General features: G+C 48.9%; 2 protein-coding genes across 2 annotated transcripts in view; one reads left to right on the top strand and one right to left on the bottom strand.

Annotated features, from left to right (window-relative positions):
- LMF2 (lipase maturation factor 2) overlaps nt 1–6,159 on the top strand; it is a 33,970-nt gene extending 27,811 nt beyond the window's left edge. Inside the window, exons 13-14 of the mRNA XM_083572740.1 lie at nt 974–1,082; nt 4,796–6,159. Coding sequence (XP_083428866.1) covers nt 974–1,082; nt 4,796–5,161 — 475 coding nt within the window. The 3' untranslated portion in view covers nt 5,162–6,159. The remainder of the gene's footprint in view (nt 1–973; nt 1,083–4,795) is intronic.
- A 1,111-nt stretch (nt 6,160–7,270) lies between these two features.
- MIOX (myo-inositol oxygenase) lies at nt 7,271–23,456 on the bottom strand. Its single transcript, XM_083573158.1, has 10 exons — nt 23,390–23,456; nt 19,555–19,635; nt 18,187–18,267; nt 17,052–17,214; nt 16,376–16,443; nt 14,465–14,574; nt 14,207–14,274; nt 12,908–12,957; nt 9,233–9,345; nt 7,271–7,696 (listed from the first exon to the last, which is right to left on the bottom strand). Exons 1-10 carry the CDS (start codon nt 23,405–23,407, stop codon nt 7,588–7,590), a joined length of 861 nt encoding a protein of 286 aa, XP_083429284.1. The 5' UTR covers nt 23,408–23,456; the 3' UTR covers nt 7,271–7,587.
- Nucleotides 23,457–25,987: the final 2,531 nt, after the last annotated feature.

The raw sequence follows: 25,987 nt of genomic DNA, 5'->3' as shown, positions 1-25,987 counted from the left end.
GCAAACAAGGAATGTTGTATTTGACTGCTCCCACACTTCTGCCACTCCCTCACTCCACCATTCCCCTCATCCAACCACAGTCCTTTGAAACACTTGCTCAACCCGTTTTTGTTTTTACTCTAGTTGCAGAACCCTCCTTGTGCCGTTTCCCCCTCTAGCAGCCAGCATTAGGCTTCCCCTCTGCCTGGTTCTTGCTAGTTCTTCGCTCAGGCTGCGTATCCTCGCGTGCGTGAAGCCGATAACAGATTTTGCAGAATTCTGCCTCCTGCCCCCAGGATACGGGTGCAGGATGGGTGGGGTTGTGGACCACGAACGCATCTGAACAATAACAATATGATAATCTTTATCTTTATTGTCATTGTCCCATGCAGAACAACGAAATTGAAAATCTACATCATACATTCAGAAGCCAACAAGCCTGCTATCTCAGCTATCCCAGCCTGGTTAGCTCCCTAAAAACTCTGATACCCCATAATTAAATACAATATACTCCCATAGACACTACCTTAAAGGTAAAGGTAAAGGGACCCCTGACCATTAGGTCTAGTCGCAGACAACTCTGGGGTTGCGGCGCTCATCTCGCTTTATTGGCCGAGGGAGCCGGCGTACAGCTTCCGGGTCATGTGGCCAGCAGGACTAAGCCGCTTCTGGCAAACCAGAGCAGTGCACAGAAACGCCGTTTACCTTCCCGCCGGAGCGGTACCTATTTATCTGCTTGCACTTTGATGTGCTACCTTACACTGCGGTTAAAACCAAAATCGCATTTGGATAGAAACTGTTTCTCAGGCGGCTAGTCCTAGTCTTTATAACCCTGCACCTTCTTCCAGAAGGCAGAAGCTGAAAGAGATCATTTCCGGGGTGTGCACTATCCTGCGCTATCTCTGCAGCTTTCTTATGGCACCTGGAAGCATAGATTGGATCCAAGGTGGGAAGAGGGCACCCAGTTATTCTCCCGCTTCCTGCCCCCCTGCAGGTCCCTCCCTCAGCGGTGGTGGAGGCGGCAGTGGCAGGAGGAATTCTACCCGGCTGTCTTCCTCGGCGACCCCGTCCTGGACAACCTCTTGGTCCAACATGGGCTTAAGGTGAGTCGAGGGGCAGGGAGCATCTGTGCCCTTTCAGGAGGGTGAGGAGGAACGGGGGAGCATCGGGCTTGGATAGCTCCATTGGTTAGAGCGTGGTGCTGATGATGCCAAGGTTGCAGGTTTGATCCCTGTCTGGGGGAACTGTCTGTTCCCTTTATCCTGCTGTTCAGCACCCACCCTCTCCCCCCCCCCCCAGCACTAATCCTGCCATTGTTCCGCATGCAGATTTATCTAGGGTGGCAACTTCTGCCAACAATGGAGCCAGTGCCGGATTTACGTATAAGTTCAACAGGCTCTAGCTTAGGGCCCCACTCTCTTGGGGGTCCCCAAAAAATTAAAGGGAAAAAAACCACTGGATGTACATTTCCAAAATATAAGATAAAAAAGCAAATAAAATAAAGCCTACATACAGCAACAGTGTTTTGTGTTGTGTAGGCTCCTGTGATGTAAGTCATGGGCCCCGCCTGTTAGCCGGCTCCCTAAAATATCACTGCTTTGCTCATTTCTATACAGAGGGTGCCTACATTCTGCTATTTATAATTATTTGCATCATATAATTACAGCTATTATTATTTCATGTTACAGCAAGCTTCTAGAGTCTAGATTACGAGTCTTTGTAAACTGCATTTCTAACGGAACTTTTGTTATTGCCCAATGCCAATGTGTTTGCATTATTCAGTTTGTTATGAGTAAAAAATCATTTTAAGTTAGAGCTTAATCATTATTTCACTAGTAATACGTACTACTTCTTAATTGTATTTCACTATTAATATACTTCATCTTAATTGTTCAGCAATTACTTTGATAAAACACATTTTTTCTTATATGCAAATGGCTTTAGATACCTATTAGGTCCATCAATGATCATACAGCATATATTCAACACAAAAAACAGCGACCATTTGTTGTTGGCAAAGGACAGCTGGACATATCAAGGGCCCCAGGACCTTCAGTCGCTTAGGGCCTCATCCAACCTAAATCCAGCCCTGGGGCTGTTCTAGATGATCCTCAGGGTCTCTTCCAACAGGGGCCACCCAGCTGTCCCAAAAGGAAACCTGCAAGCAGGATTCGAACACAGGAGCCCTCTCCCATCCTGTGGTTTCCAGTGACAGCGATTCAGAAGCATGGCTTCCCTCAGCTGTGGAGGCCAGGGCAGAGCCATCCTGGCTAGGAGCCACCCAGAGCCCTCTCCTCCTCCAGGAATTTGTCCCTCCCTCTTTTAAAGCCGCCTTCACTGCCTCCTGTGGGAGGGAGTTCCACAGGTCAACTCTGGCTGCATAAAGAAGGACTTTCTTTGACCTGTCCTGAACCTTTCAGTGGGGCAGAGTGTGGTGGGGGGAGCCCTGTGTGACGAGATTCCCCGCTGCCTTCCCTGGCTCTGGTGCCTGCCCTCCCCCATTTCTTTTCCCACCTGCCTCCCAGAAAAGGGGGGGGGGGGGTTCAGCAGCTTGATGATGGGAGATTGCTTCCTCACACTTTGCCCTGCCAAATCCTTTTTATTGATTTTCCAAATTTTTACCAAATCACCCTTGTTAAAACAAATTTAATACAATTTTTCCAAAAATTGGTTTCCCGCCTCCATTCTTGATGTGTCCAAAGTTTCTTTTTTCCTTCTGCATTATTTCCCAAGTTATTCCTAATTCGCATAGCATTCCTTTCAATTAACCTTATATTACAGTATTATTATTTTTTTAAAAAAAACCATTATCAGCCATCAGCTATCCCCTTGCCAGTTCCTGCACGTACAGTCTTTTAACATTTGCAGTCCCTACAAGTGAGGTTAACCGACTAATGATCAATCCACAATAAATCGATAATTCTATTTTCTAAAATAAATTATTTCCCTCCGTTCTGTTTGCGTGAAAGCCAAACCATTCGTGTTCGCTAGATGTTCTCCTTCTCATCCCACAGCAGAAGTGCAGCTAAACATCAGGAAGAACTTTCTGACAATGAGAGCAGAGATCCCTGTATTGCACGGGTTTGAATATTAAGAAACCCCACTCCCAAATTAGGGCAGTTTTGAAATCAGTAGCTAAAACCAGTGCAGTTTGGAAAAGTACAGCCTTGATTTAGAATGGTGTCCAGCTGTTTTCCAAGTTGCTCCTTGATCTTGAGACAACATGCAAAATTTTGTCACGATATTGTAAGCTCTACGTGGGGCTCCCTTTGAAGGTGACCTGGAAACTGCAACTAAGCCAGAATTCGGCAGCTGGACTGGTGACTGGGAGCGGCCGCGGAGACCACATAACACCAGTCCTGAAAGACCTACATCGGCTCCCAGTATGTTTCCAGGAACAATTCAAGGTGTTGGTGCTGACCTTTAAAGCCCTAAACAGCCTCGGCCCAGTAGACCTGAAGGAGCGTCTCCACTCCGATCCTTCAGCCCTTACACAGAGGTCCACCTCCGAGGACCTTCTGGCGGTTCCCTCCCTACAAGAAGTGAGGTTACAGGGAACCAGGCAGAGGGCCTTCTCGGTGGTGGCACCCGCCCTGTGGAATGCTTTCCCACCAGATGTCAAAGAAATAAACAATGATCTGACTTCTAGAAGATGTCTGAAGGCAGCCCTGTTTATAGAAGCTTTTAATGTTTGAAGTTTTATTCTGTTTTTAATATTCTGTTGGGAGCCGCCCAGAGTGGCTGGGGAAACCCAGCTAGATGGGTGGGGTATAAACAATATCAACACCAAGTGGGACAGACTCCCAGGAGAGGTAGTAGACTCTCCCTCCTTGGAGGTTTCTAAGCAGAGCCACCTGCCAGCGATGCTTTAGTTTTGTTTTGTTTTTAAAATAATTTTTATTAACTGGCCAATCACATCAAATTAAATCACATCCCATAAATTCCAAATTACAAAGCCAAATTTTTAAATTTTGTTGGGGGAACCCATACTTCAAGATCCAAAGGGGGATTCAGATCATCTTCTATTACTGCGTTAATGTCCAAATCAGTCCCAATCAGTCCAGACAAAGATCATAATTCTATCCAGTCTTATCTTGGTGTTTCCACATCATATCTTGTTCATATAATTTCTATTTTTCCTTTACGATCTCTTCTGTTAGTCTCCTTAAACCGATAAGCAAAATAATAATCCTGTGTGGATTTCCCGTTCCTCCACTAAGTCCAGATGGTTTCCATATATCTCCTTCGTAGATAACATCGCTCTTTCCATCATGAATTTGGCATTTGTCGCTCTTAAGTCCCACCGAGGAGTTGATCCACGATATGTAAACAACTCTATTTCTCTCTTTCTCCTCCCAGACCCAAGAGCTCCAACAATGCCTCCCAAAATGGCGACGGCATTTTTAACTGCGTCATTCCAAAACTCTTAGCTTTCCAGCTTCATCTTGAAACATTGCTTTGGTTCAAAAGTTTATCTCCACACAGCCTTAAATCCACAGCTTAAGTCCTTAGTTTCTGACTCATTAGGGGAGGGGATTCTTGTTAAATCACATAAGAAAAGGGAAGGCAGGTTTTTCCCCCCCTCCCCCCTCAGTCATACCGTATCTTGACGTATCTTCTCATATTTTATTCTTGTCTTGTTATCAGAGATCTCTTCTGTCAGCAGTCTTTACTCCCCTTTTTCCTTGAAGCATGGGATGCCTTAGGTGATATTCCTCATTGCAGTGGGTTGGACTGGATGGCCTTTGGGGGTCCCAATTCTGTGATTCTCGAGCTATGGCCTTGCCTTGCCAACACTTTCCTCCCTCCCTTCTAGGACAAGGCCTCCCCGAAGAGGGCCTCGGGTGCCCCGCTATCGACGGCCCTGCAGCGAGTTCGAGAGTACCTCCACCCGTACAGCGGCCCGGCCGTCATCTGGTCCCTGTACCTCACGGGGGCTGCCATTTGCCTCCTGAGAGCAGCGGGGGGCTGGCTGCTGGCGGGGGGCGCCCCCAGCGGGCCTGGGAAGCCCAAGGGCGCCAAGCGGGCGGAAGTGGACACCGGGGCCGGAGGAGACCAGGCGGCTGCCAGCGAGAAGAACGGGCAAGTGAGGAGGAAGGAGGCGGCGGCAGCAGCGGAGAAGTCCAGGGGCCTGGCCGAGCCCCCCGCAGACGGACCCCGCAACGTCAAGAAGAAGAAATAATAATAGGTGCTGTTCCTGGAGGGGTGCCCCATTCTGTGCCCCCAATCCCACCTTCCAGGGGCTGGCGGATGCTCCCACAGGGCCCTGCCACTTTCGGCCAGAAACGCCCGCAGATTTTTGGGGTGCGGGTCTCTTTGGGGATCTCTCTTGACCCTCGCTCCCCGCTCCTCCTGTTTGGGGGTCTCTGCTTCACCTGCACAGGGCTTTCGGGTCTGGGGGCCCGTTGAACCTTTTCCCTTCCCTGCACCCCAAAGCTTTTCCCAGATGCCGCCCGTGAAGTGGCGGAGGCCCCCCAAGCCCTTCCCAAGGCGAAGGACGAGGCTGTTCTTGGCTAAACAAAAGGCCTCTTTGGCCTCTTAAGACACCTCTGCACCCCCCAAAAAAAAACCCCTCTTTTATTTGATGCTGCTTATTGAACGCGGTTTCATTTTTGGGGCTCTTCCTGCTCCTCACGAGGAGCTGGATGCCTGAAAACGGTGCGGGGGGAGTATGTATCCCCCCCCCCAAATCTTCATTTTTAGATTAAAAAATCTCCTCTGGATTTTTGGCTCTGCTGCTGGAGCTGGCATTGGGTGCGAAAGTCTGCTGGTCTTGGTGTGGGGGATTTACAAGGGAGCTCCCCCCCCCCAGGGGAAAACCCTTTCTCTCTTGCTGAGCACTGTTGTGAGGTGGTGGGTGCCCCCCCAAAAAGAGGGGCAGCAGAAGTGGCCGCCTTGCCTCACCCGCAAACTTCTTTCTGGGCCAGCCCCCCCCTATTTTCCTGGCCCTTGCCTTGACCTCAATTGTGCCTCCCTTCCCCCCTTCACCTGGGGGGGCAGGTGAGATTGCCTTTGCTGCCCTCACCCCCCGTGCTGCCCTCTAGTGGGAAGGCCCTGAACAGCAACCTCGGTGGGCCTGTTGGCTCTAGCAGATGCCCCCCCCCCCAAGGAAGGAGGTGCGCTGCCGGCGCCCAGAGACAGAGTGATCTATAATTTTCTAAATAAAGCCTTTACATTCCAGCTCTTTTTCTCCTGTGTGTGCGTTTGGGGTTTGGGGGGGGGCGTCTTGTATGTCTGGGCCCCAGGAGCGGGAATGCGAGGAGTCTGGCGCCCCCAGAGGATTCAAACCCGCGCCAGGTTTTCTGACCCTTTGCTTGAGTTTTGTGGCGCTCTACCAGTTGGGCTCCCGCCACAGTAAGCCGGATCTCATGCTGGTGCAGCCAAAACATGCTGTCAACATAAGAGCCTGCAGGATCAGGCCAGCGCCCATTCTGTTCTCACAGGGGGCAACCGGATGCCCAGATTGGGGGGGGGGGGCAGCAAACAAGATGGCCACCTGCTTTAGCTGAGATACCTGCATAGCACGGGGTTGGGATGCATAGCACGGATGACCATTGGGACCCTTTCCAACTCTGATTTTGTGATAGGATTTGAGCCCAAAGGCAATGGTCTCCCCCCCCCCTTCCAGGTTCCAGCAACCTGGTGCTCAGCTTTCCTACCTCCAGCCGTGGAGGCAGAGCAGAGAGCACCACCTGCCGATTTTGAAAAAAAAAATAAATAAGGTCTTATGTATAATAAATGTTCATAAATGCACCAATCAAGCACGTACATCGATATATAAGCCACATGTCTGAAACCCCCCCCCCAGAAAGTCCTGAAACCATTTTGTCCCTCCCAAATTGACCTCAAACATTTCTCCGCGAGGTCAAAGGAAAAAGCCTCCCCATTGTCTCCTCCTTCACAAATCCTGTCTTAAGGGTATGTCTGTGTATGAATAGGGTGTGAGCCTGTGACCTGGCCCAGGAACTAAGTATTTATCACTACAAAAGAATGGCCAGGCTCCCCAGGAAATCCAATCAAGTGACCATTAACAGGTAACCTGCCAGACAGGAGATAAACAACGCACTCAGATTTCTGCTGTAGACCGCCTTTTCTGTGATGTAGGTATGATGTATCTGGGGATGGTGGTCTTGGACTCCAGGGCAGGCAATTTAAAATGTCTATATAAGGGCTGGCACACCTGGGTTCTGGGTCCTCCTGCGTGTGAAGGGGGCACCCTGTTGCAACAGTCAATAAAGATCAGGCTTACTAGCTGCTTTGCTTCTCAATATTCTCTAGTTGGCCTCTGTTATTTTCTCCGACTGATGGAGAACCTACAAAGGACTCTATAAGGGCTCTTGTGTTCCCCATAAGAGAATGAGGGCAGATTTCTGTTCATTACAATTTGAATAGTGTTTTATTGGTTTTTGACAGAGGGATCTTGTGCCGTTTCGAATGGATTTCGCCGTTTTTCGGAAAACATGCTGAAACGGCCTGAAGTGTGTTGCCCTCCCACGTGTTTCCTCGCACCCTGTTTCTTGCAGTTGCGAAGTCATCGAGAGATTGGCAAGCGTCCATCCTGCAGCAGCGGCCGGGTCGGCGACAACGAAGCAGAGCCCATTTTCAGCATCACCAGGAAAGCTCACCTGGGCAGTACTTGTCAATCAGGCTCTGGTAGTACGGCTTCAGCTCCGACGGATTGGGCAGCTCCCCACACTTGGTGTACAGGTCAAACTTGCTGCAAGGGGGTGGAATAAGGAAGGTGGGGTTGCTCCCTGGTACCCACAGAGTGCCGGCTGTTGTCGGACTACAACTCCCATCATCCCTAGCTAGCAGAACCCAGGGGTCAGGGATGATGGGACTTGTAGTCTGACAATAACTGGGGACCCAAGATTAAGGAACACTTGCCTGGCTTGGGGGTCCAAGGTGGGAGAGGGCAGGTCGTGATCCAGATTTTGAACCCCAAGGGTCCCAGATTTCATCTCCAGTGGCATCTCCAAGGAGGAGACTCCCTACCTGGGGAGCAGCTGCCAGTCAGTGTTCACTGCACTGAGTTAGATGGGCCCTCTGTTACTGATGTGTTTATATTAGTACAGATTGAGGTTGAATCCTGACAAGACAGAAGTACTCTTTTGGGGGGACAAGGGGCGGGTGTGGGGGACTCCCTGGTCCTGAATGGGGCAACTGTGCCCCTGAAGGACCAGGTGCGCAGCCTGGGAGTCAATTTGGACTCACAGCTGTCCATGGAGGCACAGGTCAGTTCTGTGTCCAGGGCAGCTGTTTGTCAGCTCAATCAGAGACCCTTCCTGCCCGCGGACTGTCTCTCCAGAGTGGTGCATGCTCTGGTTATCTCCCACTTGGACTACGGCAACGCGCTCTACGTGGGGCTCCCTTTGAAGGTGACCCGGAAACTACAACTAATCCAGAATGTGGCAGCTAGGCTGGGGACTGGGAGTGGCCACCGAGACCACATAACACCAGTCCTGAAAGACCTACATTGGCTCCCAGTACGTTTCTGAGCACAATTCAAAGTGTTGGTGCTGACCTTTAAAGCCCTAAACAGCCTCGGCCCAGTAGACCTGAAGGAGCGTCTCCACCCCCATCATTCAACCCGGACACTGAGGTCCAGCACCGAGGGCCTTCTGGCGGTTCCCTCATTGTGAGAAGTGAGGTTACCGGGAACCAGGCAGAGGGCCTTCTCGGTGGTGGTGTCCTCCCTGTGGAACGCCCTCCCATCAGATGTCAAGGAAATAAACAACTATCTGACTTTGAGAAGACATCTGAAGGCAGCCCTGTTTAGGGAAGCTTTTAATGTTTGATGTTTTATTGTGTTTTTAATATTTTAATATTTCTGCCCAGAGTGGCTGGAGAAACCCAGCCAGAGTGGCTGGGTATAGATAATAAATGATGATGATCCAGAGCACCTATTTTGAACCCCAAAGGTCCCAGATTTAATCTCCACGTGGGAGACTCCCTACCTGGGGAACAGCTGCCAGTCAGTGCTGACAGCACTGAGTTAGATGGGCCCTCTGTTACTGATGTTTTTATATACCTATCTTTTCCTCCGAGCTCGAGGTGGCATCTTGGTCTTTGCTTCATCCCCACAACTCCTGCAAGGTAGGCCAGGCTGAGAATTGGCAACTGGGGACTGGGACCCTTGTCTCTCGGGTCCCGGTCTAGCACTCTAACCACTGAACCACGCTGCTTCCTGAGAAGAGACCCCAACGCCTCCCTCCATCCCTGCCTCTCCCTCCGTAGGCTGGCAGCCACGTACTTGAATTCTTTCACCCAGGGCAGCATCCGGAGGTCGTCCTCATTGCACAGGTGCATGTAGTCTCCCCCTGTGTGCCAGGGATAGAAGGAGTGGAAGCGGACCATGTAGAAAGCCTGCAGAGAAGGGGGAGGAAAGCAAAACTGCATCGGCCTCCACTGCTTTAGAGCACAGAGGGGTGTGCAAAGAGAAAGCCATGCAGCCCTGAAGCTTTGGGAAAACCCCACTACTGCCCCCCCAAGGCAAGCAGGGTGACTTTTGGACACACACCCAAGGCAAGGCGGAATCTCTGGGGTTGTTGTTTAGTCCTTTAGTCGTGTCCGACTCTTCGTGACCCCCTGGACCAGAGCACGCCAGGCACTCCTGTCTTCCACTGCCTCCCGCAGTTTGGTCAGACTTATGTTTGTAGCTTCAAGAATGCTGTCCAACCACCTCGTCCTCTGTCGTCCCCTTCTCCTTGTGGCCTCCATCTTTCCCAACATCAGGGTCTTTTCCAGGGAGTCTTCTCTTCTCATGAGGTGGCCGAAGTCTTGGAGTCTCAGCTTCAGGATCTGTCCTTCCAGTGAGCACTCAGGGCTGATTTCCTTCAGAATGGAGAGGTTTGATCTTCTTGCAGTCCATGGGACTCTCAAGAGTCTCCTCCAGCACCAGAATTCAAAAGCATCCATTCTTCGGCGATCAGCCTTCTTTATGGTCCAGCTCTCACTTCCATACATCACTGCTGGGAAAACCATAGCTTGAACTATACGGACCTTTGTTGGCAAGGTGATGTCTCTGCTTTTTAAGATGCTGTCTAGGTTTGTCATTGCTTTTCTCCCAAGGAGCAGGCGTCTTTTAATTTCGTGACCCTAAGAGGAGACTCCTTCATTGCACTGCCAACGCAGATGCCATCAGAATTTAAGAACTCTGAAAATGTTTCTTCGGCAAAAAAGCAAAAGGAAACTTATCAGTCGTTTGTGGGAGAGCTGTTGATGGAAATAAACCTGCTTATCTCACATGGACTTTGCTCCTTCTGCACCGCCTCTCCCTCCAGCAAACAACATGCTAATTAATTGCTGATAAGGAATTCGGTCTTAAGATTTTTCTTGCCGAAAGGCAGATTGGAAAATAAAAACTAATCTGCCCTTTGACCCATCTTGGCAGCCTCACTTTCCCCCTTTAATTTCTACCCAAAATGGATTAACTTGGAATAGCTACCGGCTCTGCATTGGATTGAATAGCTAACGGCTCTGTGAGGGACGTGGGTGGCGCTGTGGGTTAAACCACAGAGCCTAGGACTTGCTGATCAGAAGGTCGGTGGTTCAAATCCCCGCGATGGGGTGAGCTCCTGTTGCTTGGTCCCAGCTCCTGCCAACCTAGCAGTTCGAAACCACGCCAGCGCAAGTAGATAAATAGGTACCTCTCCGGCGGGAAGGTAAAGGGCATTTCTGTGTGCTGCTCTGGTTCACCAGAAGCGGCTTAGTCATGCTGGCCACATGACCCGGAAGCTGTATGCCGGCTCCCTCGGCCAATAAAGCGAGATGAGCGCCGCAACCCCAGAGTCAGTCATGGCTGGACCTAATGGTCAGGGGTCCCTTTACCTTTACCTGCATTGGTAGTACAGCAGGATCGTATATTACGTGAGGGTTATGATCTGGCGATGGCTCATACATGCAAAAATGAGTATTCTTGAACTGCCTCTGTCAAGACCACCCATCTGCAGCTGGCACACCAGGCAGGTCTTGCCCTCCAAGCAAGGGGGAGAGAACTTTTAATAAAGTCTCTGCCTTCTTTCCTGGGCAAGTCCCAGACCGCATGCAGGCTCTGGGATGCTCTCGCGAGATCTCTCCAGGCCGTCCAAGTTCCCACGACATCTCATGTCTCTGTGCCTTGCAAAGTTCTGGGGTAACCAGGAGAAATTGTTGGCATTGTTTTGAGGAAGGAAGTAGGGGTGTTTCCGTTCTCCACCAACCCTCAGGGCAGCTACTGCAGCCTGAGCCCATGTCCCTCGCAGATGCTGCTGTCTCAGGGCTGCCACATGTTCTGTGCATTTATGCAGGAGCTGAGCCTTTCCTGCCCTGCGGTGTGGTGCAGCTACTCTAACACTGTAAGATGAACCCTGCAGAATCAGGTCCATGGCCCTGAGCATCCTCTTCCCACAGTGGCCAGCTAGATGCCTCTTCTGCTGCGAAACCTGCATGCAAGGAAAACCTCCTGTGGTTTTCAGCAAGTGGAATTTAGAATTATTGCTGCCTCAGCTGTGGAGGCAGATCAGAGGCATTCTGGCTCGGAGCCACCAATAGCCCTCCATAGTTTAACTACACATTGCATGAAGTACATCTTGAATTTTTCAGCATCATTGGATGCCCAGGAGTGCCAGCGTTGCTCTTATGCTCTAATCCAGTGGTTCTCAACCTGTGGGTCCCCGAGAAGTTGTTGGACTACAATTCCCATCATCCCTGAGCTCTGGCCTTGCTAGCTAGGGGTGATGGGAGTTGTAGTCCAACAACATCTGGGGACCCACAGGTTGAGAAAGGCTGCTCTAATCGGTGGAACCAGCTGCACCAGGAAACACTTTTCTTCTTTCTTCTTTGGCGATCCCTCGTAGCCGAGTAAGATTGTCTTCCATAAACATGGTTTTAACAATGAGTCCGTAAGTGACTATGGAGCATAGCTGTCAACCTTTCCCTTTTCTTGCGAGGAACCCTATTCGGAATAAGGAAATTTCCCTTTAAAAAAGGAAAACGTTGACAGCTATGTTATGGAGGCCATTTCTGGATCCACACGTCCTTCCACAGTGAGGACATAGGTTTCCGGGGGGAGTTGATCACGGAGAGAGTTTGCCAAGCGTGCCTTCCTCTTAGCACGTTTCTCCCTTGCGCCCTGAGTTTGAGCGTCTTCAAAGCCCATGACACCTTTGGGAAAGGCTGTTCTCCAACTGGAGCGCTCACAGGCCAGTGTTTTCCAGTTGTCGGTGTTCATACTACATTTTTAATGATTTGCCTTGAGACAGTCTTTAAACCTCTTTTGTTGACCACCAGCATTATGCTTTCCATTTTTAAGTTCGGAGTAGAGTAGTTGCTTTGGAAGAAGATAATCAGGTATCCGCACAATATGACCAGTCCAACAAAGTTGATGTTGAAGAATCATTGCTTCAACACTGGGGATCTTTGCTTCTTCCGGGACACTGGTGTTAGTTCGCCTGTCTTCCCAAGTGATGTGTAATTTTTTTGGGAGACGCTGTTGATGGACAGCTTAAAGAAAAACGCAGAGAGCAAAACCAACCCTTGTATAAGGAAACACTTTGCACAGACCTCAGACAGGTGTTAGCAAACTCGACTCTCCCTCTTTGCTTCCAATAGAGTTTCCTGAACCTCACATTAGGTGCTGATGGTGTTTGCATCCTTACCAACTTCCAAAAGGCAAAACAGAGAAAGTGTTGTTATCAATGCTTTTTTAAAAAAAAAATGTTTAGGGGTACTCTCATTTTGACTCAAGAAAATCACCATTTTATAGTTCAAATCAGGGAAAATAAATGCAGTCAATGGGCAAAAGTACAAAGATTCACAAAATGTTTAGGGGTATGCGTGGCCCCCCCCCCTGAAAAAAAGCACTGGCTGTTATTATTTTACCAGGAACAAGTAGGAACAAACAAGTAGGAATGCATTTGGGGCATAGATGGTGAGATCTCCAGCTTACCTCCTGAGGGAGAGCAAATTTGTTGTGCTTCATCACTTTGTACATGTACTCTGGAGTGGAGAGAAGAAGAGAAACAGAAGACAAAAGGGGCCTTTGTCTCCTCTTCTGGGTACTTCTAAACTGCTCGTTGTTTTTGCTATTTGAAAGGCACAATGCACTACAGACTTTGTTTAACAATCAAAAGTTTGGCGGTCTTGAGATATTTGCTGATGCGAGTTTTGGAAGTGACACTACAGACAGGAAAAGCACATCTGGAGTTTGCTACATGTACAACCAGGGTCTATTTGATTGGTCGTGCAAGAGGCAAACAACAGTAAGCTTAAGTTCTTGTGAAGCTGAGCTGAATGCACTGTCTTATTTGCTTGTGGATTGTGAATGGTTGTTACAATTGTGTAAAGACATGGGAATTAATGTAAAGTGTCCAATCCAGGTTTATCAGGACAACAAAGCATGTTTGGCTTTGCTGACTTCTGAAGGTTGTAAGCAAAGCACGAAGCACCTGCAATTGAAGCTGCAACATGCTAGGGAATGTGTTCAGAAAGGACTCGTAACGGTGTCCTACATGCCAGGAAATGAAATTCCTGCTGATTTGTTGTCCAGGGTTGTTCCGAGGGATCTACACTGTACCTATGTACAGAAACTGGGTTTGTACTGAGATTGTACTGATACACTGCCCAGTGGTGTTCACAGAAAGGGGGAGGAAGTTAGGTTTCTGTTTGTGCCACTGTGCAGTGCTTGGAGTCACAAGACTCTGATTACATTGCAGAGATTCCAGACTGTTGGAAGTCTCACGGGAGACAGGAGACGGATGTTGATTTTACTGGTTTCCTGTTTCTTTGTACCAATTGCCCCTCTGCTTTCACAGAGAAAGGATGCATATTATTTTCTGTCTGCATAGTTAGAAATGAAACTCTTAGCAATGTAGCACATATGTCTCGTCCTTCTGCTGCTGCTTGGATACTCTGCATAATAGGAACGTGCCTGGAGCCTCATCAAAGGCTTAGGTCGTTAGTCACCGTCAGAGGACTCAACCGGAGGAGTAGCTCGGTCGAACACAAGTCCAACAGGCAGCAGATTCAGGCTCCACGGCACAGAACAGACTTTTGCAGAAAGGAAAGTTAATGAAGAAATACATTTGATAGCAAGGGAGATAATTTGCTTGATCCAGTGCTATAGAAGCTCTCCACTGCTTCATAAGCAGCAGATGTCATAAAACCTCTCCACAAGCTTAGTTGAAACTAACTTTTTAATTTAGCGTTCCATAGCCTCCTGCCTCAGATGCAAAGCTGGAGCTCTTACCGTCATGGCCCCAGGACATCAGGACATTCTCCAAACCACAATGAGGCTGGTAGATCCCATACTTAGTGCTGAGGAGGAGAGAAAGACAAATCTCAAGGCTTGCTCCCCAACGTACCTCAGGCTCCTTCTTATGAATGGTCCAGGGATTATCGCAAGAGATGAGGACTAGACGGGGCTTCTTAGGTTTTTGTCCCTCCAAATGAAGGGCTCTCTCTCTCCTGCTCACGGAACTAAACAGGGATGCGAGCAAATGCTTACTTGTACAAGGGGTTCGTCATGTCGGGGTTGTTGTGGAAAGTGGAGTCCCGAAAGACGACAGAGTCCTGGACCTGGCAGCCCACTGGAAAAGTGTCGCCCACCACGGCCCACTGGAAGAAATGGAGGGGAAGGAAGGGCAGGTCAGTGAGGGTGTCCCCCCCCCCCGTTCCTCTTGGCTGTCCGGAGTGCCTGCAAACCCGTTTGTTCCTTGGCCTGTTTTGCTGAGCCTCCATCCCAGCCTTGTGTTCATTTTCAATAATAAACCCGGCAAGGACTGGGTGTGTCACCTTTCTCAAGGAGATGAGCTGAGCCAGGCTCCCCGGAGAACCACAGCATTGTCAATCCCCCAAACTCATCCCGTTTGCACAATGACTACTGATGGTGCATTGCAGCTTCCCGCTCCTCTCCCTGAACGCCCCCCTGGACCATCCCCAAATCTGCCTCAAAGGCCTGGAGAGGGACCCCCAGAATAGATCTTTAAGGGCAAGGCAAGAGAGGGAAGGGAAGTTGTGTTATGTAAGTGGAGGTTCTTCCTTGAACAGATCACTTCTTTGGATATACCCGTATTTTTCACTCCATAAGACACACTTTTTCCCTCCTAAAAAGTAAGGGGAAATTTACTTTAATCTGTTAACAGTCCGGGAAGGCAGACTTCCTGTTTTTGCCTTTCCCGTTTCGGCCAAATTCTTTAACAATTTTCTTTCCAATATTGTCAAATTCCTACTCACGGGTAGTTGTTTTCGAGTCCAATTAACCAGAGAAGAAATCAGCGCTCTCCGATCCTGGCTGTGCGGCTTCACTTCGCGGAGACGGGTAGACAGCTCTCAGCTCCGCACCCTTCACCCCCGGTCCGTTCCGGAGCCTTTAAAAAGGCTCCTTTGCAGCGGGGGGGGGGCACAAATGGAGCCCGCCGAGCCTTCAGTTCACAGGCTTCCCCACCTGTGATTTTTTTCGGGTCCCCGCTTCGCTGTAGCGGTAGAACCCCAGCTCCACGAAGCCGATTTCCTCCGGAGTTCAGAGGAAATCCGCCATTGCGATCGCTGGCGCTGACCGGAAGTCTTATGTGCGTCTTATGGAGCGAATGCAGGTGGGAGGCTCTGCTCAGCGCTCCCTTTAAAGAGCCACTCGGAGCGTGTGTGTGTCTTTTGGGGGCTTTCCCAGGAGCTGTGGGAAGGCACAGAGGGCAGCCCGTCAGTCCCTTCCCACACCTCCCGGAAAAGCCAGCAAGAGCCGCTGCCAGGCTCTGGTGAGCGCTCCCTTGTAAGAGCTCCCTTCCGTCCCTCCTCCCGCTTTGCTGGGAAGCCAGCAGAAGAAGAGGTACTGCGCAGCTATCGCTCTTGCTCTGCTGGCTTCTCAGCGAAGTGGGAGGAGGGATGGAAGGGTTTAAAGCAAGAAAAGCGAGAGCCTCTTACATGCTCTGCGCAGAATATTTTTTTTCTTGCTTTCCCCCTCTAAAAACTAGGTGCCTCTTATGGAGCGAAAAATATGGTAATCTAGCAGCTGCAACAACATATTTTAATCATTATTGGCATTTGTTTGGGATGGGGGTTCAGTCTGGATGATGTGGCCCAAGAGGCTCCATGGTTTAGACCACAGCGCCACCCACGTCCCCCATATCCCTAATAAACCAGTGTCTCCACTGACTTTCATTCCAAGGAAACCAAACCCTGGACTCCCCAGAGTCTTTCTCTGCTCAGAGTTGAGTGGTGTGTAAAAGTAGCATGACTGCATATGCCCCTTCAGACTGGCACTTCCATGTAGCGTATAATAAGTTCGTTGACTAAAATACAACATTACAGATGTCAAATGCAGGTGAGGAAGGAGGGGTCAGGTGAAATTTTGCCCCATTTGGGGTTCCTAGGCACCCCTGCTAAATTCCCTGATAGGGCAAGTATGTAACCTTCTGCTTACCTGTGGCTCACCAACAAGTGCCAAGATCTTTCCAATGTCATGAAGTAGTCCGACCAGGTGAAACCAATCTGTGGCAAGAAAAGAGAGGCGGCCCATGTTATATGTTGAAAGAAAATTGTATGAAAAGGATGTGTCAATGGTATTTAGCTCCTAGCAAATCAGCAAAAAGGTATAAAACAGGCTCAAATGTATCCTGGAAATGTAAGGAAAAAGAAGGCAGCTTTTATCATATGTGGTGGAATTGTAAGGTAGTAAAAGGATTTTGGGAAATGATATATAATGAGTTGAAAAAAATGTTTAAAATAACCTTTTTTAAAAAAACAAAACAAAACACCTGAATCCTTCCTTTTAGGAATTGCAGGTGCTGAAATCCCAAGGGAGCAGAAAAGACTATCTATGTGACCATGGCTGCACAGATGTTATTGGCCCAGAGATGAAAAGAAAATAAAGTCCCTACCAGAGAAGAATGGCAGATCAAGTTGATGGACTATGCCAAAATGGCTAAAATGACCGGAGGAGTCAGAAATCAGGAAGGCCAAAATTTTAATAAGGAATGGGGAAAATGTATACCTTATTTTAAAGACCACTGTAAAGAGTTAAAATTGTGTGTGTGTGTATCACTACTAAAAAAGACAAAAAGAAATCTATCCCCCAGGTGGAGTCGCCAGCCACTCACCTTTGTCGGGGTGTGCCCTTCGGATCCCCTCCGCTGTCTGATAGGCATGATAGGAATTGGGGAAGTCGACGTCGGGGTCCGATTCATCAACCACATTGTCCAGCAGGTCCAAGGCCTCCATGATGGTCATCCGACGGAGACGGCAGCCTCCATACTCCTCGTTCTAGGGAGAGGGGACTGTGAGGACACTATTATTGAACCATGGGTTGGGGGAGCTCAGCCAGAAGGTGTAGATCGGTGGTTCCAAATAATTGTGCATTCAATTGCTCCTGTTTTGGGTTGTTGCTTTTCTCAGTGGCCCTTGCAAACCACCATCCTGAATAATACTTTTCTTATCTACCTTGGTTCTCAAACGCATTGGTTCCCAAACGCCAAAAACCTGGAAGTAAGTGTTCCGGTTTTTGAACATTTTTTGGAATCCTAATGTCCAATGCGGCTATTGTTTCCGGGGCACCTGCACCAATCAGAAGCTGCGCCTTGGTTTTCGAACATTTTGAAGGTCGAATGGACTTCCGGAACAGATTTAAGTTTGGCGCTTTTGTTCTTGCTATTTATTTTGTGTTTTTCTTTTTGAGGCTTTTTTGGTTAATTTGTTTTTGTGACTGTGTGGGATCCAGTTCAGCTACTGATTGATTGTGTGACTGCAGTACATTGATTATTGCTTTTGTTTTATAGATCAGTGGTCTCGTTCGATAGTCAAATTCATGTTAAATTGCTGTTTTAGGGATTGGTTTTAGAAGTCTGGAACGGATTAATCCATTTTGCATTACTTTCTATGGGAAAGCGCGTCTTGGTTTTGGAACGCTTTGGTTTTGGAACGGATTTCTGGAATGGATTAAGTTTGAGAACCAAGGGACCACTGTATAGGGTAGGGGGCACCGGGGATGAGTTGATGAAGCCAAGGGAGAAGGGGCCCAAAAACATTTGGTGTAGATTTTGGGAAATGTTCACAACGTTTCAGGGGTCGGAGAGTGGCGTGTCGTATGCAGAGAGATTCACTTGCCTTTGATGTGCATCTTTCGGAACCCTTTTGAGAATTGATACCTGAGCTGCAGAGGAGGACCCTCCATTGCTTGTAAAAGTTGGGTGTGATGAGCCTTCCTTACCCCTGGAGACCCCCCCCCAGCAAACCCACCTTCCTCTGTACAAAATCCACCGTCTGGTTGGTGTGCATCTGCAAGTAAGTGTTGTACACTCGGTCCATCAGAGGTCCATCCTGAAAAAGACAGGATTGAGAGAGACCTTTGGCTGATCCATCAGCTCTTTTGGGGCAGGGAGTGGTTCTTTTTTTAAAAATAAAGAAATTTGTATAATAAATGTCTCTTTCTTTTTGAAGGTGACCCAGAAACTACAACTAATCCAGGATGCGGCAGCTAGACTGGTGACTGCGAGTGGCTGCCGAGACCATATAACACCGGTCTTGAGAGACCTGCATTGGCTCCCAGTACGTTTCCGAGCACAATTCAAAGTGTTGGTGCTGACCTTTAAAGCCCTAAACGGCCTCGGCCCAGTATATCTGAAGGAGCGTCTCCACCCCCATCGTTCTGCCCGGACACTGAGGTCCAGCTCCGAGGGCCTCCTGCTGTTTCCCTCCCTGCAAGAAGCGAGGTTACAGGGAACCAGGCAGAGGGTCTTCTCAGTAGTGGCACCCGCCCTGTGGAACGCCCTCCCATCAGATGTCAAGGAAATAAACCACTATCTGACTTTTAGAAGGCAGTCCTGTTTAGGGAAGTTTTTAACATTTGATGTTTTATCATGTTTTTAATATCATAGAATCATAGAATCATAGAGTTGGAAGAGACCACAAGGGCCATCGAGTCCAACCCCCTGCCAAGCAGGAAACACCATCAGAGCACTCCTGACATATGGTTGTCAAGCCTCTGCTTAAAGACCTCCAAAGAAGGAGACTCCACCACACTCCTTGGCAGCAAATTCCACTGTCGAACCGTTCTAATATTCTGTTGGGAGTCGCCCAGAGCGGCTGGGGAAACCAAGGCAGATGGACGGAGTATAAATAATATATTATTATTATTATTATTATTATTATTATTATTATTATTATTATTATTTTGTTTGTTTGAGCTGCCTGGGTGGTGTTAATATATTCATTTGCTAGATTTATATCTCAAATTTTTCTCCAAGGAGCTCATGGTGGCGTTCTCACCCCTCCTCATTTCATCTCCGCAACAACCTTGTGAGGTGGGTGAGACCAAGAGGCAGCAACTGGCTCCCAAGCTCACCTGGTGAGCTTTGTGGGCGAGTAGGGACTTGAACCCTGCTCTCCCAGATCCTAGTCCAATACTCTAACCACTATGCCACATGGGCTCTCTTATTAATGTCTCTATTAAACAATTATTGTGCTTTCTCGATCTCGAGGTGGAGCCTGTTTCTTCTTAACTGCTCTGGAAGTTACATTTTGTGGGTGTCATCACCCGTCCCTCTCCCGGGTCTTCGTGAGATTGCTTGGAAAATAGATCCCTTTCTGTGGCAGATCTGCACTCACCTTGAAATTCCTGTAGTCCCCCTTGGACTTCCCATTCTCCGCACCGCTCTCTGGCCTGTACACCTCTGAAGGGTCGCAGCCCTGAAGAAAAAGGCTCTGTGAGAGGTGGGACTTTTTTTTTAAAAAAAAAATTAAGTAATACATTTTATTAGTATTTTCCATATAACAACAACAACACGAAAAGTATCAAAAAATAACAATACACAAAACACAAAAACCAGCATACTAAAAAAATCCATATCTTACAAGTTAATAATATAAACCCTAAAAAGAAAAACAAACATTGACTTACACCAATCCCACAGCACCTCCTTTATCTCTCATTGTGTCTTCCTGTTTTCCTATTTTCCTTATCATCTCTGTCCTAGCATCTAGATATAAATCCCTCTTTCTTATCCTATCACTTCACAAGCTTATTCCAGACTCAGCCAGATTTCTGCCCTCGAAGCTTGACTTTTGAGGTATTCATTTAGGCACTCCCATTCCTTTTTCGCTTCACTTTTTTGTTTTTGTCTTATTATATCTGTCAATTTGGCTAATTCTAAATATTCTGAAAGCTTACATAACATAACCATTCTCCCCTAGTGGGTAACCGATTCCCTTTCCAATACTTAGCCACCAGGATTCTTGCTGCAGACGTCGCGTATAAGAAAATTTTAGTTTTGTCTTTTGGAATATCATCATTTAAAATTCCTAAAAGGAATGCCTCTGGCCTTTTACTATATGATATTCTTAGTATTTTCTTTATTTCTTTGTGGATCATGCTCCAAAATTTCCCAGTTTCAGGGCATGTCCACCACATATGGTAGAAGGTTCCTTTTGGTTTATTACATCTCCTGCACTTATTATTATGTTTTATTCGTTTTTGCCAGCGTTTCTGGCACCAGGTACCACCTGTGATGCTATGATGGCCTGGGATTCGGACTCGGAGGCTGAACCTGAGGAATCCCAGCCTGCACAGGAGTCCCCGCCTCCAGAACCAGCTGAGCCGAGGCTGGGGAATGAGCCTGAAGGGTCCTCACCTGTGCTGGGTCCTCAGGTGCAGGCACCAGCTGAGTCGGCTCCGGAGGTGATCAAGGACCCATTGCCTGCAGGTGCTCCACTCTCAGCCCCGTCAGAGGAAGCTGAGGTTGCTTCTGGGTCTGGTAACCCTCCAGCCTCTCCTGAGCTGCAGAGGCTCAGGGCAGAGAGGCGGAGGGAACTAAGTTCCTGCAGGAAGAGTGCTCGCCTCCAGGCCAGGAGAGGCAAGTCACCAGAGGATTGGGGCCGCCCTATGCCTCGGGGCAGATAAAAGCCGGCCAGCCCCAGTCCCAAGTTGCGGGAGCAACGTTGTTGGTAGCCTGCTCCTGCTCTTCTGCCAGAGATCCTGACCTCACCCGATTCCCTGCCTTGGACCCCACTTCAGCTTTGACGGACAGCCTCCATACCGCACCCTCCACCTCGGACTCAGTGGCGTAGCGTGGGTTGTCAGAACCCGGGGCAAGGCAAGTAATTTGCACCCCTAACCCGTGGATTTGCGCCCCCTAACCTGTGGATTTGCGCCCCCTAACCCTAACCCCCAGATGTTGCGCCCGGTGCGGCCGGCCCCCCCTGCACCCCCCACGCTACGCCACTGCTCGGACTGGACTCGGACCTTGCCGCACAGTTAACCCTCGGGACCAGCACAGATGCATTTTCATATAGTTCTCTTTATTAGGTAACATGCTGCGAAATTTACGTGAGAGCTTGGACTTGGAAGGGGCAGAAGGAGACCTGAATAGCAGTCCAGCTCAGCACCGCCTCCTTATACTTCTATCCAGAGCAGGGGTGTAGGAAGGGGGGCGATGAGGGCGGACCGCCCTGGGTGCCCTCACTGAGGGGGGTGACATTCAGCACACCGTCTGCCCGCCTGCAGCTCCCATGCCTACCCCGAGCCGTTGGGGTAAGAGGGGGAGCTATGCCGCTTTGCCGGTGGCATTCCCTCTTTCCCCCTTCATTTTGACAGCTTGCGGGAGGCTTGGGAGTCTTGGGTGGGCATGGGTGGCTCGCTCTGTCCCTGGCTGCAGGGCACGTGCGCCCCTCTGGGCAGCCGAGCGGCTATCCTGTGCTGCTGCCCACCACCAGTCTCCTCAGGAGCACACCCGCCCTGGGCAACGTGGACATATGGTGTGCCTCTGATCCAGAGCAGAATGAAGATTACTGTTGGGGTTTTTGCGGAGGGGTCAGTCTGGATGATGCCCTGAGTTCCTTCCAATCCCTGGAGTCCTGGACTCAGGGAGAGTTACAATCCAAGAGAGAGAGAGGAGGTTGCTGAACTGGTCAGACACGTTGCTTTGCAAGACAACGATCTTAGCTGGCCGCAAACAGTTAAGTGTCACCCTTAGCATCCCAAAAGAATGCGCCCAGTTGCAAGAGCTGCAACTAAGTGAGGGGGCCCTCCAGGCTAATGGGTGGGTCTTTCCTCCAACCCATCGCCTGACCTCCACGTAGCCAGAGTTTTGGGATGTGAGCTGAGCTGGAAGCGGGCTGGAAGGCACAGAGACCTGCTTGCTCTGTGCTGTATCCATGGCTGTGATGAATGGAGAAGCATGATTAGTTGGGGTTTTAATGCTGTGAGCCCCTCCATGGGATGCTCAGGATAGCACAGTCAGCAGAGCATGAGACTCTTGCTCTCAGGGTTGTGGGTTCGAAGGAGTCCTGAATTGCAGGATGTTGCAGGCATGTCCAACTCCCAAGGGACTGCGATCTACTCACAGTATTAAAAAAACTGGCCGTGATCTACCCATTGTCATTGGAGGATGGACCAGAGTTGTTCAGCTTTTTTTTTTTAGGGAGCCAGAGTTGTTGAGCTATTTTTTATATGTGTAAATAGAGACATACATCCTAAAACACCACAGTCTCCTCTGACCTTCACTCCAAGGAAGCAGAACCTGAGTCTAAGCATCCGGAACCCCTGGAATCTCTCACTGCTAAGGGTGGCACCTAACATTATGATCCAGGGATGGGGGTGGGATTTTTCTCTGTTTCTTACCCCTCCAGGTCAGATTTGCTACCAAGACAAGTCCAAGATGCTGCTATTAGTATACAAAGCCCTTAACAACTTGTGGCCAATTGAACTACGAGATCGCCTCACCCATATCCATGCAATTGGCTGCTGCAGTTCGCGGAACTTGCCCCGCTCCAAGCGCCACATAATATCCCTTCCACATTTGTAAGAACTTGGCCTTTTAGTGGAACTTTGGAACTCCCTGCCTATTGACCCCAGGCAGGCTCCTTCACTGTACTTTTTTCCGACACCTGCGAAAAACCCACGTACCCAGAGGCTTAGAAAGGTGATGCAAGTTTTAATCTGCATTCAGTTTTATTGTTTTAGCTCTTTTGTAAATAACTTTGGATTTGGGGGTTTTTTAAAACAACCAAGTGGTATTTAAAGTTTGGGAAATAAATAAAAATGAATAATTGCATTTGTCAAAGAGCTAGGGAGATATTTTTGGATCTAATCCTAAAAGGAAAGGAGTAGGCCTGCGTAATACGGGTTTTACCATCCCTGCATTCCCAGCCTTTCCTCTCTATCCTGGGGTGCCTGTCTCTGAATGGAAGCTGCTTCTACCAAGTCAGCATCTAACTCCACACTGTCTGCACTGATTGGCAGCTGCGCTCCAGGGTTTCTGCCAAGGAGCCTTTTCCAGCTGCACCTGGAGATCCCAGAAAAGCTTGAACCCGGGACTTTCTGCATGCGAGGCCAATGCTCTACCGCTGAGCTCCAGCCCTCCTCCAGCACCCCTTTCCCATTCAGCCTTCTGCCTTCTCCCAACGGAGGAGCTTTGCTGGGAAAGAGGGGCTGCTGCTCACTCACCATGTTCACCACCTTCATCCTTGCAGCTGTGGGGAGGGAGATCTCTGGGGAGTCAGCAGCACCTGCCCTGCTGTTTATAGCCTCTGGTCTTATGTAAGGAGGAGAGGCTGAGCTAACAGGAGCCGGAACCGGGGCCAATAAGTCACCTGTTAACCTGCCAGGGGCCGAACTCCTTTCTGAGCAGGGCATCTGAGCAAACGATTAATGTTTTGAAGTTTGCAGCATCCTGCGAGGAGGAGGAGGAGAGGACTCTGTAGCATCCTATGAGGGGGACAGACGCAACTCCTCCCTCCGACTTTGTGAACAAACAAGCCCTGGGCTTCCCCAGATCAGAGCAGAGGTTGATATTGGTCAGTTGCCTTGGTGTTTGTGTCTCAGGTCCATGGAGCATGGCCAAGCACCCTGGCAGCAAAGCGGGACCCTGCACCCTGTTCCTTCATTGTCTGGGTCAAGGTGGATAATGTGATAGGAATTTTGAGGTCTGAGATAGATGTTAAATGTTCATAAGTGTACCAACCAAGCACGTACATAGATAGCACAGGAAGACTGACCTGAAACCATTTTTGATTCACAAACTGTCCCAAACTGACAAAATGTTTTCTCTGCAAGGTCAAAGGAAAACGGAAAAGCCTCCCCATTGTCTTTTCCTTCACAAATCCTGTCTTAAGGGTATGTCTGTGTTTGAATAGGGTGAGCCTGTGACCTGACTCAGGAACTAAGTATTTATCATTGCTAAGTATTTATCATTACAAAATACTGGCCAGGCTCCCCAGGCAATCCAATCAAGTAAGCAGGCAATCCAATCAAGTGACCATTAAATAGGTAACCTGTCAGACGAGATAAAGAAGTCACTTAGATTTCTGTTTTAGACCACCTTTTCTGTGATGTAGGTATGATGTATGGAGGGGTGGTCTTGAGCTCCAGGGCAGGGAATTTAAATTGTCTATATAAGGCCTTGCGTGCCATTGTTCTGGGTTCCTCCTCCTTTCCTGCGGGTGAGATCAGGCTTACTAGCTGCTTTGCTTCTCAATATTCTCTGCCTGCCCTCTGTTATTTTCTCCTACCGATAGGGAACATATGTAAGGACTCTATATAGGCTCTTGGATACACCATAAGGGAAAAAGGGCAGATTTTGTTTACAGCAATGAGAACATAAGCAGAGTGCTGCTGGATCAGACCAATGGTCCATCTAGTCCAAGCGGGGAGGCAGAGCACGGCCAACATGGCTAGTAGCCATTGATAGCTCTCTCCTTGTTGCAGGAATTTATGTATAGGTTGGGGGGGGTTGCCCCTCCAGCAGATATCATGCACATGCAGCCCACTACCAAAATCAGCACCATCACTTTTGTGAGTTGTCCCCACAAAGCACTTCACCACAGTTTCTTCCTATCTATTCAAAGGGCCTCTGCTGCACGATACCAAATGTAAGAATTCACTGATAAATGTCTCTATGTACTGACTCACTGGGAAAACTCCAGAAATTCATATAGATAGGTGAGCTCAGCTGCTCAGCAGCCCCTCTGCCTGAGTGATGATCCCTGGCCTCCTGATACCTGAGTGCCAGACAGGTAGCCATTCCAGAAATAACAAACCCAGATGAAGACAAAAGGGTGTGATTAACTTGGCTGGGAAATGGGGAAATGTAAATATCTCTTTTGTTTCACTTGATGGCTGTTTGGTGGAGGGCAAGGAGAACCATGGGGCAGGGTCCAGGAAGCACAGATTACTGCCGCCAGACCTCCCCTTTCATGATGTACCCATGATGTATGAGTGATGTAGTTTGGGGGGGTGTAACATGGGGATTAGCAGCTAATAAAAGTTTGGGTTCTCTTTTGTTCGGGGCTTCCATCTTGTTCCACCCTGTGGCAGGTGGGAGTCCCGTCGCAACAGTCTTCAATCAAGACCAAGCCTTCTGGCTGCTGTTTTGCTCTGGTATTCCTGGCTGGTGTCCTTGTTTTTCGTCCAAGGAAACTGGAAGTTTTTGACTGGCTGGACCAAACATTCCCCCGTATGTCCACTCTAGGAAAACAAGGAATGCTCGTCTTGACTGCTGCTTATGGATCACATCCCACAGTGGGAAGGTCTGGAGCAAACTGGTGCCCAACGCTAGCCACCCCAAGATCGTAACGTGCAGCCCATATGCCTTTGGCTGCTTGCAGACCACCTGCTTATTCAGCTGCCAGCATGATTTGGTTGCAAAGAGGTTAGAAGGTGCTACGTCAAGCAAATGTTGTCCAACACAGTATATTTCCCTTATCTGAAAATGCCAACAGTTTGAAAGTGCCCTCCATATACCAGCTGATGGGAGCTGCAGGTGGGGAGAGCGAGGGATCATTGGCAAAAGAACTGAAAAAATAACGGCTGATATAATGTTGGTATAGCCATCTATGGTGTGAGTGTGTTTGGAAAACCATGTACAGTTCCTCAAACAAGATATTGTAGAGATGGGAAACGCTCAGGAAAGGGCAGTCAAAAGGATTTGAAGCAACTGGTCTAGGAAGAACTGTTGCGATTGTGGGATGTGATACATAAGTAGCAGTCAAGTACAACATTCCTTGTTTTCCTAGAGAGGACATGCAAAGGGATGTTTGGTCCAGC

Source organism: Podarcis filfolensis (assembly GCF_964270895.1).
Source record: "Podarcis filfolensis genome assembly, chromosome: 10".
Classification (NCBI taxonomy): Eukaryota; Metazoa; Chordata; class Lepidosauria; order Squamata; family Lacertidae; genus Podarcis; species Podarcis filfolensis.
The sequence above is the reverse complement of the archived record's forward strand: the minus strand, read 5'-3'. Positions and strand labels throughout refer to the sequence as shown.

Excerpts from the sequence above, each read along its gene's own strand:
- MIOX (XM_083573158.1), bottom strand. Across the intron at positions 17,215-18,186 it reads TGGATTTTGTACAGAGGAAG|AACGAGGAGTATGGAGGCTG; the intron begins GTGGGTTTGCTG and ends CCCTCTCCCTAG. Across the intron at positions 16,444-17,051 it reads AAGGGCACACCCCGACAAAG|ATTGGTTTCACCTGGTCGGA; the intron begins GTGAGTGGCTGG and ends TTCTTGCCACAG.